The following is a 17,348-nucleotide window of genomic DNA, read 5'->3' on the forward strand; positions in this document are numbered from 1 at the left end:
TCCCATGGATACTTTCCAGTTTTATTCCGCTGTCATAACATAGTCACACAGAAGAACTCAAGTGTAACAGGTCATGCTCTGCATTCAAATCTTTTTAATAACATTTAAACAAACCTACGCAAAGAAAACATTCCCCAGTTCTTTATTTGAGGGAATAAATTAAACACAAAAGAAAAAATACATACATGCTTGAAATAAATTTTAACATAGATATTAAAAAAATTTTGGGCAACATTAAAGAATGAAGTCTCAGAACCAGCCTGATGTTCTTACATATTTCAAATGAACGTAAATTAAAATGGAACATACTTATTTACTCCTCAAACTTTAGTGCAGCACAAAACAGTTTTAAGTGCCCTGGCACCAAAACAATATACAATTAGTAGACTAGGCCATTGGTAAATTTACCATTTTTTATCTGTTTTCCTAATGCTGTAAGCGTGCATCATCTAAAGCCAAATGTGATAGTATTTCTTCATGTCCATCTCTCTTCCCTCAAATACAGCATTTATCTAGCTGCCAAGATGTAGCCAAATTGAAACCCCAAGTACAAATTAACAGAATGACATCAAGCATGTTCATACAGACTTTGGACTGGAGAAATGGATGCTGAGCTAAACTTTCCAGACCATTCCTACCTGAAATGTGACATGTTTGTATCTGTTACTAAGCTGACTGAAGTTTTTAAGCATGGTTAGCTAAAGCAGCCACTGAATATAAGGTTTTGGGCTTATAGTAATTAGCTTTTTTCCCCACCACCAGAAGCTTCTCTCCTAATAATTTGTCATACATGATAAAGTGGGAAAGAAACTTGGAACTCAAACAAATATACATAGCTCTCAATCTTTGCTAGTTATGCCATAAGTTGGCCTGTAATATATGAAATCAACAAAGTGCAAATGACTGCCAAAAGCAAAATTTGATGTCCTGATTGTTTTTTATCATCAGAAGGCTTTGTCTTGCTTCTTGCAGCCTTCAAATTGCAATTTAATAATTGGAAATACTTTAAAACTGTACATACCAGTATTTATGTAGAGGAAAATTATGAACAGTTACACTCTTCCTATTAGTCCATATAACTCAGCTTTAAGAAGCAGAACAGAATATATATCTGAAAAACATCTAGTTATATAAACATCTTCACCTTGTAAATTAGAGATTAAATAAAGGGTTTTAACAATATCATTCCTACTCTAAAAACAAAATACTACATATTTGAAAAGCAGAATTGCATTTATTCAGTAGGACCCTGCTGGTGTTCAAAGCCAGGTTGAACAAGGCCTTGAGCAACCTGGTCTAGTATGAGGTGTCCCTGCCCATGGCAGGGAATGGCATTGGGACTAGAGATTGCTGAGGTCCATTCCAACCCCTTAACATCCTATGATTTTTCTTAAGGTTGCCCATTGTGTATTTCCAAGTATGCAGCTTTAAGGAAATAAGTGCTGTATCATTCTTAGATGGAGGGATTGATAAAAGAGAAAATGCACGAGAATGGGGCAGGATAGAGTAAGTGCTTATGTTCATTTCAGAAATCATGACATCTATGCAGCCAAGTTACAGAGAAGGTGTCGGGGAAGACATCTAAAAGTGGATTTTCATTTTTTTTCATTAATACCAATATAGTGGAATAGTATTACAATAGGTATCCCAGTTACATCTCTCTTCTTTCTCTTGAAAAGTGTTTTCCTCTCTGTCCCATGAAAAAGCTACTAGATAGATGTCTAGCCGTTACTGAATTATTCTCTCAAGTTGTTTTTAATAATACTTTCATAATAAAAGAAAAAAAAACTTCAAGTCAAAGTGCAAGCCACCTTGTTTCAGCCCTTCATAAGAATGTTAATATTTTTCCTCATTCATCTTCATAATTTTTAATATAAAACTTCAATGAGATATTAGGAACTTAGAGTCCTGCATCCCTCACTGTACAGTCAAATCAGCAGATACTTCCTCTATTCAGCCCAAATGAATCTGGAAGTTTCTTTTCAAAATAATCATAGCAACATGGTATTTTTAAGCTGTCCTGTTTCTACAGAAGCAATGAGCAAATCTAAACTCTTAGCCTATTATTGTAACAAGAATTTCTCTGAAATATCTCTGCTACTTATTCAAAGTTTTTTAAAGTAAGCTAGAAGTTAATTTTTCAAGTTTTGATCAGCTACAATAACCTTTCTATGATTGCACTGTAAACTGTTCCAGCTTTCTCATTTAAAGGAACAAACTTCATATCCCAAAGCCCGCTTAGTGGATGCTAAGAATATGAAAAAATGTTATAGAAAAGGTTACTGATTGCAAGTGGGAAAAGTGATAGTTGAGTTCCTTCCTACATTAATCCTAGATTTTTTCTAGGTTATTCAGGCTCTTGGAAACCAGTTTGAGCTCCTATGAGCATAATCAACCTGAGAAGCACAGTTAGTGGAAAATTCCCATATCATTACTAACTGCCAGCATTTTTAATGCTGTATGTTAACTTAGTCTTGTTTTAATCTGACCTTCTGAAATGAAGGTTCACAATAGCATGACTTGAGCCATACAGAAGAGGACTCTTGACAAAAGTTCTCTTAGTTAAGCTGTGGCTGATGATTCCAATGTGACTCCTGCTAGTAACACCTTAGCTGGAAAAACGCCCCCAACAATATCTGTCATCAGGGCCTAAAAATGGGGTGGGGGAGAAAGAGGAAGAGGAAGATGAAGACTTTATCTTCAGGTACCATATACTATTCAAGTACCATGTAGGAAAAAGGCAGCAATAGGAAACTTGAAGATAATTTTACCCACAGAAATCAATTAAAAATATGTCTATAAACACAAAATTTCAGTACTTAAAATGCTGCTATTTTGCTGGCTTCTCGAACCCCACTCAAGTAAGCTCCTGTAACGGTCTGAGGAAAGTGCCTATTTGTGGCCTGTATTAAAAAAAAAAAAAAAAAAAAAAAAAAAAAAAAAAACAGAGAAAGAAAAAAAGTCAATTGTTTCTGAAACTGATAGTAAAAAATTTTAGTTTATAACACCATTTCTGTTTTCCTTAAGCATATAAACATTTTTAAAAGCCGTGGAAAACTCCTTAGAAAGAACATTAGAGGAAACACTCAAGATTTTTAGCAACTTCAAAACTTGCAAGCAAGTCAGCTACAAAAGCAGCAGTCTGTTCTGCTATCTGCACTTTAGTGGGGCAGGTTAAGTTCTGCCCCAGTACAGAATGCATCCTACGTCATCATGGTGCATTTGTTATGTTACCCACAAGTGGAGTAACAGACAACTTGACTAAAAATTCATTTTACTCCTGACCTGAAGTATTTGGGAGACTTCCCATGCCCAGTAATAATATGAATAGAAAGGGTTCTGTGTCAATTATTAGCATATTTATCTAACAGAATATTTAAATACTACTTCTGTATTAATGGTGTTGGGTAGCAAGAGATAGTCTTCCATGAGAAACTGCTCCCAGTAACTCTAATCAGTGGTAACAAAGCTACTTACCTCGCCAGCAAAGAAAACTTTTCCTTGTATGTCTTCAGCCATCATGTCGTAAGCTTCGCCGCTGCCCCCGGTTTTCACAAAGCTGTACGCCATCTGCAGCCAAGGGTCATTGCTCCATCGGGTAACAAAAAACTTCTCTGGCTCAGGAACCTCCTGCATAACCAAAACAGAAGTTAAGCACTGCAAAGAAAAGCTCAGAATTGCACAGCTTTTTCTCAAACAGTTTCTAGTCATCTTTGGAGTATTTAGTATTATTAAGAAAAAAATTAGATCACATTCCAGAATTAAATTCCTTTTTTTTTTATTACAGTACTAACCACAAAAAATAATTTTGTTTGCTAGACTCGCCTGATGCCTGAAACATCACAGCTGCACTATTCTGAATGCAACAGATCTGCATATTGTAATACACCAAGAAGTACACAAGAAAAAAAACCCTTAAAATACATATACACCTACTTTTGTAAACAATTACAAAACTGATGTTGTTCAACATGTACATATGTATAATGTAAGCAATTTTTGTCTTGGTTAGGCGTACTGCTTGTAACATCTAGCTTGTTAAATCTCAAAATTCAATTTTCACTTTGGAGATAATTTTATCCCAATGGATCAATAAGATTATTTATCTAAGATCAGAAAATGAGCTGTTTTGAAAACTAGGTTCAGGGAGAAAACAAAAACCAGGAAGTCAGGGTCTGGCTGAGCCACAAGAAGTAATACTGTTATTCTTTGTCACATTGCAGCACGCAAATTCCATAGATTTCTGCCAAAAAGGGCCTGAGTAACACTTGTATGAAGGCTTAGTCAACTGCAACTGTGTCTTACTCTGGAGGAGATCATGACAAGGAAACAGAAGCAGCTCTGCTTGCCTCTTGCACAAGGTCTGCTATAATTTATACAGATAAATTCCATTCAGGCAGCACATGAGAAACTCAAACTCAAGTGATCAAAACAAGGAGCAGTCAAATATGCCAAGTTGTATGGATGTCCCAGAAGTAGTTCTGGTACACCCCTGAAGCTATTTTGTCTTTGAAAAATCCCACTGCATCATCCTCAGGTGACTGAAATTCACAACTGCTGTAAACCATGGAGACAGCCATGAAAAATCACTCTTCTGGACCAGAGTGGCGCTGAAACCAAAGACCCATTTGCTGCATTTTCATGAGATCAAGATACAGGTATGTGAACTTCCACTGCATGTGGTTCTTGTAACAATAAAGCATTACTAGTATATGTTTCTAGGAATAGTTGAGTTTTCAGATACTTAAGTTCTTCCAAGATAATTAATCCTAACATTTGAAGCATCAGTAAAACTTGAGAGATCACCCCTGAACACAATCATTCCTGGGGATCTAACTGTTTGAAGCAAATGATTTGAAGCATTATTGTCTCTAGAGTGGAATGTAAATAACATTGCTAAGTGATAGTGTTTTGTTTGCCCTAAATTTTCCTGATTTTCCAATTAGTTTTTATCCTAATGATGATCTGGGGGAAGGAAAAAAGGTAGATATTTTTATCTAGGGTTTTTTTACATTCAGGATGTAGGGCCCTTGCTATATCATTTTGCCCATACCTCCATCCCAAGACAGCTGAGAAAGGGTTGTTAGTTAGCAGAAGAGAAATGGATTGGATTGGTTTGGGGGTGTTGTAATTTCAGTTGCCTTGGCATGGCAGAAGGCAGAAATCAATCAAATTCATCTAGCTTAAAGATCTTACCATATATTAGAAGTGGTGATGACCAGAAAAAAAGTGACAACTAAGTAAGAAGTATGTTTTGTGTTACCTGCCTGAAGTACTGCTTTTAATTAATTTTGCTTTTTAAAAGCATTTTAAAGGATGGTAGTTCATTTCTGTTTTACAGTTATATACTACTGTCCTTCAGAGAAATCTAAGGTATTTCAATATAATTTTTCACACAAAAGACCAAAAATTGTGATTTTTAGTATGCCTCAAAGAAAACCTATGCCCTGAAACTGACAAAAAAAGAAAAATAGTTTTAAATGTCAAAGGTCTGCCTATACATGATGAAGTACTACACTTAAAAGCTTTATTCTGGTGACAAGTTAATTCATGTCTTAATAAAAGAGGCTTGCTTCTCTTACCTGCTCCTTAAACAGCTCTCGGAGTACAGTCATACACTGTTGCAGTACTTGTTGGTCATCTAAATTCTTAATGGTTGTCACAGCATCTCCGGTGACCACTGACATTAAAATGCTTTCTTTGCCCTAAAACAAGACCTTATTAAGTATTTCATAAACAGTCTCTTTTAAGTGGTATTGCAAAGATATTTCCAGCTGCGAAGAAATCGTTGTTCTTGAGAAAAGTGGGTTTGATTCCTTAGAACAAAGAGTGCATATTCTACAGTAGTTATGCTCAAATTACTACATCTTCTGATGTCTTGTTCACAAATCTGTTACAGTCAGCCCCTTTTACTACTTGCTGAATTCACTGAAAATTTCCTATCTACCTACTTAAAGTCTGTACCCTCAAAAAATTACATTAATAGTGTTATTCTTTGTGCACCCTCCTAAGCTTCAGTATTCTGCCAAACTTTCACCTCCATTTACAAAAATGTGGTGACAGAGAGTCTATTTAAATACTAGTTAGATATATTTTTGATTAGACCAATACTAGGTTCTTACCAGCAGATTCTGGACCAAGAAATGAAAGGTCACGTCTACTGGTATTTCCTTCCACCTCAGGACATCTGCTACCATGCAGAAGTTTTAGAGGTGAAGTGGTGAGTAGGGAAGAGCCCACAGGTTCTGAGTGTCTTCAAAGCACTCTGCCTCTCTTGTTCATGTGAGGGAATAATTCTGTTACTGACTTTGATAACTAGTAGAGAATAGCTATCAAGAAAATTAAGCATTATATGTAGGGTCTCTGAACAGCACCAGCACAGTGAACCTCTTGTAGCAGGAGCTTAAGAGTAATGGAGAGAAGTCATTTAAGCAAAGTTGTATAGAGGCAGAGATGAGGCAGTAACAGAGCACAAACATCACAGGATGGTCTCCTTTTGGAGTGAGACATCAGGTTACAAAATGGCCTTTTAATTGCTGCCAAGTAGTAAGCAGCAGCTGTTGTAAAAGTATGAAGAGGTACAACATAAATGTGTAATGTATCTGCTTGGAACTGGCAGGGAAGAGAAACGTGATGTCAATCCAGTGGTTTCAATTTGCTTTGAAATTCATGAGTATGAAACTGACCCTACAGATCTCAGTTTCAGGCAGAACTTGATGTTTGTCTTTTCTTCTGCTATTCCAAATAGTTACTCAGACTACTGCAAGTCAGTAAGCATTAGTAAGTCAGCATGATCTTTTTAACTGGATTTTTAGCTGATTTAATAGGGGAACAGAGTCCTAAACTGGAAGTGACTAGTAGCCTTTTTCCCCACATTAGCAGATTTATAGTAAAGAATTACAGACTTGTCTTCGGTAGAGCTTGAGAATGTACTTGCTTGTATATTAGTCTGTATCTGAACAATGGAAAACATTCCCATTTATTACAACAAAATATTGATGAGCTTTATCTAGATAAATAACACTGCTTCTTCCACTACTCTGAATAGCTGCAGATGGTGGGTGGGGATGGGAAGAAGAAAAATTTTGTTGTTTAGTAATTATTGCACCTAGATTTCAAACTGAGTTTATGAAGGGCCAAGAGAAAACACAGTTGGCATATATCATACCTCTGGATCCATGTCATAGAAGACACTAAAGAGCCCACGTTGGCTGGAATTGGGTGGAACATGACCAAAAAAATCAGCTCCTTGAATTTTACTGTCCCAAAATCTATATGGAAACTGCAAGGCGATCTAGAAAGATATAGAAAAATGGAATTCAAGCATTTCATACCACAAAACTCATAACAGGATATACTATATGTTCTTCTAATGTGTTTTCCTGCTTCCACTCATTTAGACACAGCTCTTCCTATGAGTGGGTCTCAACAGAGAATAAATGAACCTGTCCTCCAAGGGGGACAGGCAAAGAAAAAGAAGTGCTGATGTCATAAATTGCAAATGCACAGAATATCAAATCCACAATGGAAGTAATTGTGTGAAATGCTCAAGTAATTCAGCAGATTTTTTTTTAACCTAATGTATAACTTAAATGAGTGGCATCCTGTATTTAGAGTTTCTTAATCTTGTCTTTAAATTTCAACACTGTCAAAATCCTGTTTCTGGCATTGCTTTGTTACTAAAAGCAATGTTGTTACTTGTTTTGTTACTTGTTTTTGTTCTAAGCACACATCTTACAGGGGAGATATTCAGGAGAGGCTGTGTTTTTGTATTGGGAAAGGGCAAGAGATTTTTCACTGGTCCAACACACAACTTTCAGTATTCTTTGCAAATACTTTATGAATTTACTAGGTTAAAATGACCTGAAATAAACACATTACTGGAATTCTGAAAGATCCAAGACCATCATGAATCAAAATCAATAACAAAATATTTAAGCCATGAAATTCTTGAGTGAACAGTTTCTTTTTTAAAACTCCATTAAGTTGTGAAACCTAAGAAACAGAAATACACGTGATCCCCAATAACATTTTGCTCTCCTGGGCTACTGTATACAAGTAAAACATAAATGTATGTTTATGCATCGTAAACCCTGATAAATACACTACAAAAGCAACAGGGACAAAACAGGCAATGTTTCTTTGAAAAGAAGATTAAAGATAATATGAAATCACTTACTTTCTCAATGACTCCCGCTCCCAAACTATTAATGGCTTTAATTTTTTTTTCTGACAGTGGAGGATTAAACTGAATGGCATTTTTCTGAAGAAGGGCCAGTGGTACAGTCACTAATACCTGAAAGAAATAGCTACAGTCACAACAGTACCAAAACCTGAATACAGTACTTAAGCCTCACAACACCCTCCTAACTATCTTGGATTATGCTAGTAGGATGCAGCATAATAATGAGCCAGACATTTCTAGATTAGTGTCTGGTTTTAGTTCCCATTAATGGGAAACACATGCCTTACATTCAGGTGAGAACAGAACCCACAGTTCACTGATTTTAAGTCATAGTCTGATGAACTGCTTGTATCACAGTGGCTAACCATGCCACCAATACTTCAGTAAATGATAGTCAATGGTTCTCAGATTAACTAAACTGTCTGTTTCAAATGAGAGATAGAAAGTCAGTGATTTGGTTTAGTTTGAATTCCTTCAGAGATTCCTTCTCTTTAAAATACACTCAGTAACACTGTTGATGTCAATCCAATCCAATCTTTATCAAGTGTATGTATCATTTTAAAAATTACTGAAAGCTAAACTACTGAGCATGAAGAAGGTGGGGATACAAGGAGTAAGAGAGACTGAGCAATAGGGGTTGTCAAATCCTGGAAATTTTAGCATGATACACATGGCTAAGGGGGGTAAAGCTGAGCAGTGAATGGAACTAGATAACATAAATGCCACTTCAAAGACCAGAAAAAAATCTATTTGCTTCACATTTTTAGTACTACCCTTTATAGTCCTTAGTTTTTCAAGTCAACCCATACTGAAATCTCAGGCATGCTCACCAAAAATGAGGCTCTAGGACACCCAAATAAAGGCCACTAAAATACATGAGTATTCATCTTTGAATGGGGAAAAAATGGACTAAGTAGTATTCTGAGAGAAAGAAAAGAAAAAAAAAGATATGTACTGTGTGTTCTCTAAAATTCCTAAAATTCTCTAAAATTCTTAAAATTCTCTAGAATTCTCTAAAATTCTTAGTCTTGAAGTATACTTGGTACCTTTTGTGTTGTCCACACTGTTCCATCTGCAGTAGTGACCTGCACTTCTTCACCAGAATAGTCAATACTCTGAACCTATTGAAAGACACATTGAGAGAGTGTACTAAAAAAATGTACATATGCAATGCAACTTCCAGCAAGAATAGCTAAAATAGCACTTGTCAGCAATCTAGAAAGTGAATAGCACAAATTTCCAGAGAAATTCTGAAAGACAAAAAATATCCTTCATGAAGCTGAAAAAGAAAAATCATCACAATTCTAACATGTAAGACCATATAATAATATTTAGGTACTGACAGTCCTCAGAGAGAATTTCAGAAATGTTGAAATTGTCCTCTTGGTTCTTTTTTTTAAAGTCAAGTCAAACAGTCACAGGCACAGATTCACCTGGTCCCAAAGAATACAAATACATGACTGGGTGTTTCAAAGCAATCCAAGACAGGCACTGCATCAGTGTTTTCCAGACTCACTGGGAAATTCAGCCGGATGTCCAGCCCTTCTGCCAACTTGTCAATCACAGTTGAATATCCCACAGTTAGGAGAGTGTGATCTCCAGCAAACTGGGCAAAAAATTCATTGTGGTCCCATGAGCGTGCGGATACCTGTGGACAGAACATAACTGGCTGTTTCTACTGGTGAGGGGACATGGGTACTATGAAAAGTTCCACACTTTAGAAGAAGCCACCTTAATCCCTTTGCAACTGGGAAAAAAAAAAAGTGTATCACCAGAATTTATGGTGATACAAAATCAGAATGCTTATTTACCTAATGCTAGTATATAACATATAAATTGCTGGATTAAGAAAAGTCATAACATGGGTTGGTCACTAGCAGGGAATTTATGGTTCTGCTTAGTAGAGAAAACAAGGAAAATAGTACAAAAATCCAGGTGAATTGCAGTGTATTTATTTCAGTTGACTGTATCTAGCCAAGTAATCAGATTTTACAGCCTTAGGACTTCATATAAAAATGGAAATAGCTTATTTCCCAACACAAAGAGGAAAATAAGACAAAAAAAACTCCAACTCAATGGAATTTTTCTGTCACTTTGGAGGTTGTTCCATGACACCTTTCATTGACCTTGTCCTCCCACCCCTGCAACCTTATAGTTAATAAAACAGTAGTATTTGCACTAAGCAATTGCCACTTAGCAGTGAAAAATCTGAAACAATTCTCAAACTACTATTCAGATGCCAATTCCTATCATTGCAGATGCATAAAATCAATCATGTTTTGATTTCAAAATTGAAGGTAAGGCAGATTTTTGCATCTTTCTTAATTCCCCTGGGGACTCATGGAATATGAAAATTCAACCTATCAAAATATTTTCCAGTGACTGCTCTGGTATAGCATTGTCTTGTAGATTTGTGTTACGTTCTTGTGTGCTTCTCAGTTCAGATTTGTGCATCTGCAGTATCAGTCAGCTGTCCCACTGCTGTAGTACAATTGACACTAAATGTCTTTTAATGTAGCAACAGGACCAAGTGAACAATGCACTGCCAACAACATGATACTTTTGTATTTCCTGAAGCTGCTTGTATTTTTGTATTTCCTAAACTGAAGTCAGGAGGGCAGCCAAGGGAGCACCTAGGAGTGGTGAGCTGGGGCTCACCACCAGCAGGCTGGAACACTTCAGGATCAAATGCCTTTATTCTCAAGATACATAGCAGGGTAGAGAAACACCTCAGCTTCAAAACAGAGCTGAGAAGCAGAAGTCACACCCAGCACCTGAGGAGGACTAACTCTCCTGTGAATCCTCTCATCTCAGCAAAATGCCCAGCTCCCTTCTAACCATCTACTCTCAACTTCTACTTAAAGAGCATCTCGCGGGAAGCACATCAGGAGCTCCCATCAGATTAAATAAGGCAGTGTTGGAGTCAGTGTCTCAGTGCTTTCAAACAACAGGTTTTGGGTGTAGGAACAGTCAGGATAGCTGATTCTTCCTCCAGGGCCAAGGAATGGATCAGGTGATTTCTCAGTGCTACTTCTGACTCTGTCTTCTGTGAAGCTCAGTCACTTCAGAACACAGCTGTCAAAACCCACCTGAGAGAGATTGCTGCCGCAGGCATATTCCAAATTACTGAGATGGAACTGCAGTACTTTTTCTTCCAGCTCACTGAACTGGATACCAGACTCCTGAATAAAGGCTTTATATATCTCTTGTATTTTTTCTGTAAAAGAACACATTTAAAATAGGAATATATGACAATTTGTCAGAAGTGCTACTGCATTTCAACATGCTCTTCCCTGGATCACAAGATTTTCATGCTTATTGCTAATTTGTACCATGATGTTTTTCTTCTCATAGAAAAAAAAGAACAACAAAACCACAAGATCTTTTCACTAATAGAGTATAACTTTGGTCTTTACTCACAGGTTTATGAGTGAAAGAGGAGAGAAATTAATTGTTTAGCTATCATCAATGTGGAGTTGAAGATTTCAGGTAAAATACACTTTAAGATAATGGAGGATCATTGCAAATAAATCCTGATTAATTTTTACAAAATCAAAGAACTGAGACATTTGATCTAGGGCTCACTGAAGAATATAGGAGTTACTAATTCTGTCTTACAGAATCCATGCTGAAGAGATTTGGGAGGCAGACACTTCTGAGCAAGTTTATTTTTTGCTGTTGAGTTTGCGAGCTGTGAGTGTGGTGGGAGGCGTTGCCAATGGAGATGGGACTATTCTTGCCAGCAGAAGGCTTTGATCAGGCTCTTTTTTAGGCAGATTAGTCAAAAAGTATAAGAGCTATGTCTAGCATGGCCTGCTTCAGCCAGAAGCAAGTCTTTTGAACTGCTAGTGACACCAGTTATACTGAAAAAGCTACCTCATGAAAACAAGATACAATATCAGAAATACTTATTGGATTTAAGATCAGATCGACAGCCACAGACTTCTAAACACATCTGATGTAAGAGCAAATTTAATATAGAACTTTATGAACACAGCCAACATCTTCACTTTGCAATACATGTCTCACTTACCACCAAGAGGAACATCTTGATGTTGGGTTTTATCTTTTCTCCACTCAGAGACAACATCTAGGATGGCATTGAAATGAAAGTCCATACGTTTATCAATAGTGGGATCTGTTATCCTTCCACCTTCCTGGATCAAGTCACATTTCTCCCCTAGTTTGTGCATTTTAATGCCAAGCTTAAGAAAAAGACATTTTATTGCTTTTTTAAGTATGGAAAACTACAGCACCCAGCTCCCTCAAAGTTACTTAACCTAAGGTGAGTGCCTCACATTTAAGTGATACCATTTAAAAAACATAACTTTAGTCAGAGTAACTCTTGCTCTCTTCAAACTGGAATCTCAACAATCCTTCTATCTGTTAATTGTCCACAAATTGTTTTTTTCCCACTTTTCCATCCTTTCCTTTATTGGGGATTCACAGAAACTTTCTCTGGAACTTTCCAGTCAGGCAAGGGAAAGTTGCAGTCCAGAAATTTAGTCTGGTAAACAAACATGATGAACCAGTCTCCTTTATTTCTACCTCAATTTATTTTCTAAGTCACAATTAAAATCAGTTACTTTCTACAACTTTCTGGTGTCTGAGGCCCAAACAGTTCACTGAATTCAGGAATTGACAGGATATTACTTGCCAGTTAACCAGCAATGTTATTAACAACCAAGCAAAGAAAGAAATTATTTGGAATTAAACCTTGCTTTGCTTGTCCAACCTGCATTGAAAACACAACACAGCTAAATTCAAATAAAGATGGTTTTGCATTCTACAGAGTCAATCCAGAAAAAATAGCACAAATACAGTGCTAATTTCTTCCTAGGGGCATTTTACTTAGGACATGCTCCAGTGCTTTTCACATATCCTCACATCTCTCTAGGCTGTTGATCACCACTGCAGATCTTAAGATACAGCTGAACTTTCAATGAAAAATTACATTAAATGACCACAAAGGGATGTGTGTCTGAAGTGTTTCCAGAAGTCATTGTTCGCCATTTCATAAATAAAACATGATTTAAAAAAAACAGAATTTCTTCATGGCACTATAGGGCACTAAACAATGAAAATGGCATGGGCTCGATTTGCACGTGTCTCTGAGGAAAACCCATACTCAGATTCCACATGGAGAAATTCAGATTCCTACCTCCAAAAAACCAAACCAGTAAGTAGTAAAAATTTCTAAAGAAATTGAACTGCAGCATGTTTGCATCAGTAGCAATTTAGTTGTTAGACATGTTGATCTTAACTAGAGCAGAATTTGACTAGAAATATCGAGAGGCAGCAAAGGCAAATCCATCACAAAAGCAGTAGCCTCCCCCAGTAAAGCCTTTCTCAGCCCTAAAGAAAGCTGCTGGGGACCTTCCACATTACTACCTGTAGAAAAGAGGAAAAAAGTGGTTTCTTCTGGTTCTGAAGCTGGAGCCACCTTGCTTTTTTTACATAATGTGCCTGAAACCATTCTAGAGCCCTTCTCTGTTCCCAGCTGTTATCAAAGATATATTAGCAATGTGGGGTTTACTGACAATGCAGAACGGGATTTTAATCATGTCACAAGAAAAGGACTCCCCCCCCTTACCCAGCCACCTGAGCCTGGCTTTAACAAGTTTTTCACTAGTGATAATCATGACCACTGCAGGAACCCACTTGCTCACACATTAGTGCCATTGGGTTGTTGACACATCCATTGACGATTTGTGCACCTCTTCCAACAGTGACTCCTGTGAACGTCTTGTCGTCCCACACTCGGCCACCAATTCTGTCCTTAGCTTCTAAAACAATGACCTGTGGCAAAATGCAGCTTAGTAAATTGCAAGATTTAATTCTATTCAACATATCTGTTCAACTCCAGAGCAAAGGAGAAAACAAATCAGAAAAACACCCCTGAGCAATCCAGCAATATTAGCAATCTTGATACTTTTTTTCATTTCTGTATTATTTGTAGTTAATTTATGCATTTAAATCATCTTAGAAAGGTTACACTTTGGGATATACACATATAAATATAACTGTTACTTTAGAAACAAGCCAGACAAAAATAAGCCTTCTTTTTAAAGAAGCTGGATATTTATTCTGGAAATCCCAAAAATGGAGTTTAAGGCATGCTACAGGCTATTGAACACAATTATCTGTGTGCAGTGTCTGAACAAAATATATGCTGCATGCTGTTTAATTTTAGATACAAATAAATGCTCATTTTAAATGGCAGGTTTACTCAGTAAAACCCCAGATTAATTAGGGTGCATACATATTTGTAACAAGAATGTAGGCTTTTTCTTTTTGATGAGCACTTTTCAAAGAGAGCAAGTCTGATTTCTTAATATAATGTACTCTAAAGCTCCTTACCTTAATTCCAAAGTTGTGCAGTTGTCGGGCTGCTGCTAATCCTGCTGCACCAGCCCCAACAATAATGACAGATTTCTAAAAAATATTAAAGTATTTAAATAAAAATAGTTAGAAATAAAATAGAAATTGTAATTTCACTCTCATTTGCTAAAGGTAAAAATGTTTGTAGAAATTTAGGCTCTTTTGTCATCTAAAGTAATCTGTGATAACTTTTAAAGATGACAGTGCATTTAATATAGAAAAAGAGCAGTGGTAGCTTTGAAAATAGTTAAAAGTTTTTAAGGACTTCAAAAAAAGATGCCTCAGGTTTTTTTTAACAGAAAGAGCTGAAGTAACAAAAAGTAACAAAAGTAGGAATCTAATTGAATTTATCAGACAAGAAGCATACTTACCTTGTAAATATTTCAATCATAGGTTGGGTTGACAAGTAAAAACTATTTTATAAATGAAAAACATCTACAAAGACACTTTCCAAACATGACTTAAAATTTCTAGGAGATATCCTATTACAGAATACAGTAATTTCATAAGCTTTGGGTGTTATCTAACAACTTTCTAGTCATAAACATGTTCCCTCTTAATCATAGTTCTTGCAAACCAACCTGAAATAGCAATTTCCTCACCTATGGAAACAGAGGTGTATTATAGAAGCCACAGAACCTGTATATTTTTCACACAGTTCCTATCCATTTGAACAGCACACGGGAAGCACACACCCATGGGAATGAATTCCATAGATTTTTAGTGGGAAAAAATCTTTTTTGGAAAGAGTCTCATTGATGTAGTTTCCATACGCATTGAAGGCATAAGAGAACAATGTTAAAAACTTTCCATATATTAGGTTTTAGATGTAATTTTACTATCATTCCATCCATTTATGTAAATGAGCCAAAAATCCAGAACCAAAAAAAATTATTGCATGCACCATGTAGTTTTATAGCACTAATAATGTAGGAATTTATCACAGCAACTTACATTGTGGTATTCCTTAGGAAGAAGGTACTGGTCAGAACTGACTGACAAAATCCCTGTATTAATTAACCCTTTCCTTGTCATAAAATACAGGATCCTCTCCATTTCCTGTACACAGCGGATCCGCACAAGCCCCCGAACAATTATATGATGGATACATTTTTGAGGGGTGAGAGCCTCCTGCAAAGGAGAAAGGAAGAACAGAAATTGTTGATTTTTGAATATTCCATTTATTCATACACTTACATAATATTTAAACTGTAAACCAAATGGTAAAAAAATCACGCCTCAGGCTTCTGAGAGCATTTTAAAAGATTTTTTGTGGAAATTTCTTGTTAGCAAGGTTTACACAGTAAAGTAACAATTTATTAAGTAAGATTAGTATAAAACAAAACCATGTGAGTCTACAAGAGACTTTTGACAACTCCATGGTGTGTTCCATTAGTACAGGAATGGTATTGAAATGGATTCTGATTTACAAAATGAATCTACATGGTGGTGATGTTCACAATGGCATTCCAGTAAAATCCATTCCAAAACGGCATTCTGAAGGAAAAGAAGATTAATATCCAAAACTTTTCACATAAATGCAGACATCCATATCAGAAAGAACTGGTATGTGAAACTTCAGGAGTTTGAATTGAAGACAGTGCCATAGGCTTTAGCCTAAATAAAAAGACAATCACTTCCCTGTTCAACAATCAGGTTAAAAACACCAAATAATAAAACACCACAAAACACTGTTTAGATGTCTTCAAGCATCCCTGTAAAAAGTTAATGGCTGGGCAAGCACTGTAGAGTGATAATAATTTTAAAACTTTTGATTTTTACTGCAAAAGAAGCTCCTATGCAGGGAAGGGATACGAAAACAAAAAAAAGGGGAAGGGGGAGAAAAAAGGGGGGAGAAAAAAAGGGGGAGAAAAACTTAACCCCAACAAGTCCCCAAAAGCCAGCCAAACTTAGAATGGACTTTCACAAACATGGGAGCAATTTTTCTGGTGCATATGGAGACATCCAAGGAGTCCTCACACCAGAAAAGCTGCTATTATTTTGAAACAAACAAATTAATTATCAGCATCTCTTACCTTGCAGTTTGTGTACCACAAAGCCAAAATCAAGTTTCTCAATGCCAGGTACATGGTAGGGTCTCGTGAATATTCTGGGAACTCATAGAGCTCATCCAGTTCCATGACATCTGGCCTCACACAAAGTGCTTTCCCACATTCATTGGGCTGGTAAAACGGCTGGAAATACTTGTTCATGCCTGCAACTGCATAAAGAACCCACCAGGAATTAGTCATACTCCCTGATATCTTCATCATGTCCTTCTCCCTCTAAAACAATCCACTGACCTCACACAGATAACAAGTAAGGAAGCTTTCCAGCCCCTAGGAGCCTCCATAATGACTTCATTTACATGGCTCTCCTCCCTCCTGCCCTCTAGGCTGTGCATTAATTATTGTCCTGCTGCCTCATGGGTACGCCTTGGACCTTTCAGAGCTGAAGTTTTGTCAAAGAAACAGTAACTTTTCATGGCACTCCAATGCCATGAGGAGTACAACAAGAGTAGGATTTAAATTCAAGTGTAAGGACTAGCATCACTGTATAGACTCAGGCAGTACTCTGAACTCCTTTCTTCTTCAACACCCAGTACTGCCAGAGGGGGTAATAATTATTCATCTTCCACGTTCAGTATTGGTAGTTCTATGTAATGAAGTTTTCTGTTAAGCAGATATAACATCTGTTGAACATATGAAGAAGTTTATTTTCAGCACCTAAGGAGAACGAAGCCTGCGACGACAACACATAAGCTGAAATTCCCTCAAAGCAC

General features: G+C 36.7%; 1 protein-coding gene across 1 annotated transcript in view; it reads right to left on the bottom strand.

Annotated features, from left to right (window-relative positions):
* Positions 1–17,348, bottom strand: part of KDM1B (lysine demethylase 1B) — a 27,677-nt gene continuing 10,329 nt past the window's right edge. The window contains exons 10-22 of the mRNA XM_064705186.1: positions 16,603–16,787; positions 15,521–15,697; positions 14,546–14,620; positions 13,847–13,984; positions 12,219–12,390; positions 11,275–11,402; positions 9,702–9,833; positions 9,232–9,306; positions 8,180–8,296; positions 7,169–7,294; positions 5,583–5,705; positions 3,478–3,630; positions 1–2,903 (exon numbers count right to left, since the gene is read on the bottom strand). Of these exons, the coding sequence (XP_064561256.1) occupies positions 2,820–2,903; positions 3,478–3,630; positions 5,583–5,705; positions 7,169–7,294; positions 8,180–8,296; positions 9,232–9,306; positions 9,702–9,833; positions 11,275–11,402; positions 12,219–12,390; positions 13,847–13,984; positions 14,546–14,620; positions 15,521–15,697; positions 16,603–16,787 (1,685 nt within the window). The 3' untranslated portion in view covers positions 1–2,819. The remainder of the gene's footprint in view (positions 2,904–3,477; positions 3,631–5,582; positions 5,706–7,168; positions 7,295–8,179; positions 8,297–9,231; positions 9,307–9,701; positions 9,834–11,274; positions 11,403–12,218; positions 12,391–13,846; positions 13,985–14,545; positions 14,621–15,520; positions 15,698–16,602; positions 16,788–17,348) is intronic.

This window comes from Zonotrichia leucophrys, chromosome 2 (assembly GCF_028769735.1).
Source record: "Zonotrichia leucophrys gambelii isolate GWCS_2022_RI chromosome 2, RI_Zleu_2.0, whole genome shotgun sequence".
NCBI lineage: Eukaryota > Metazoa > Chordata > Aves > Passeriformes > Passerellidae > Zonotrichia > Zonotrichia leucophrys.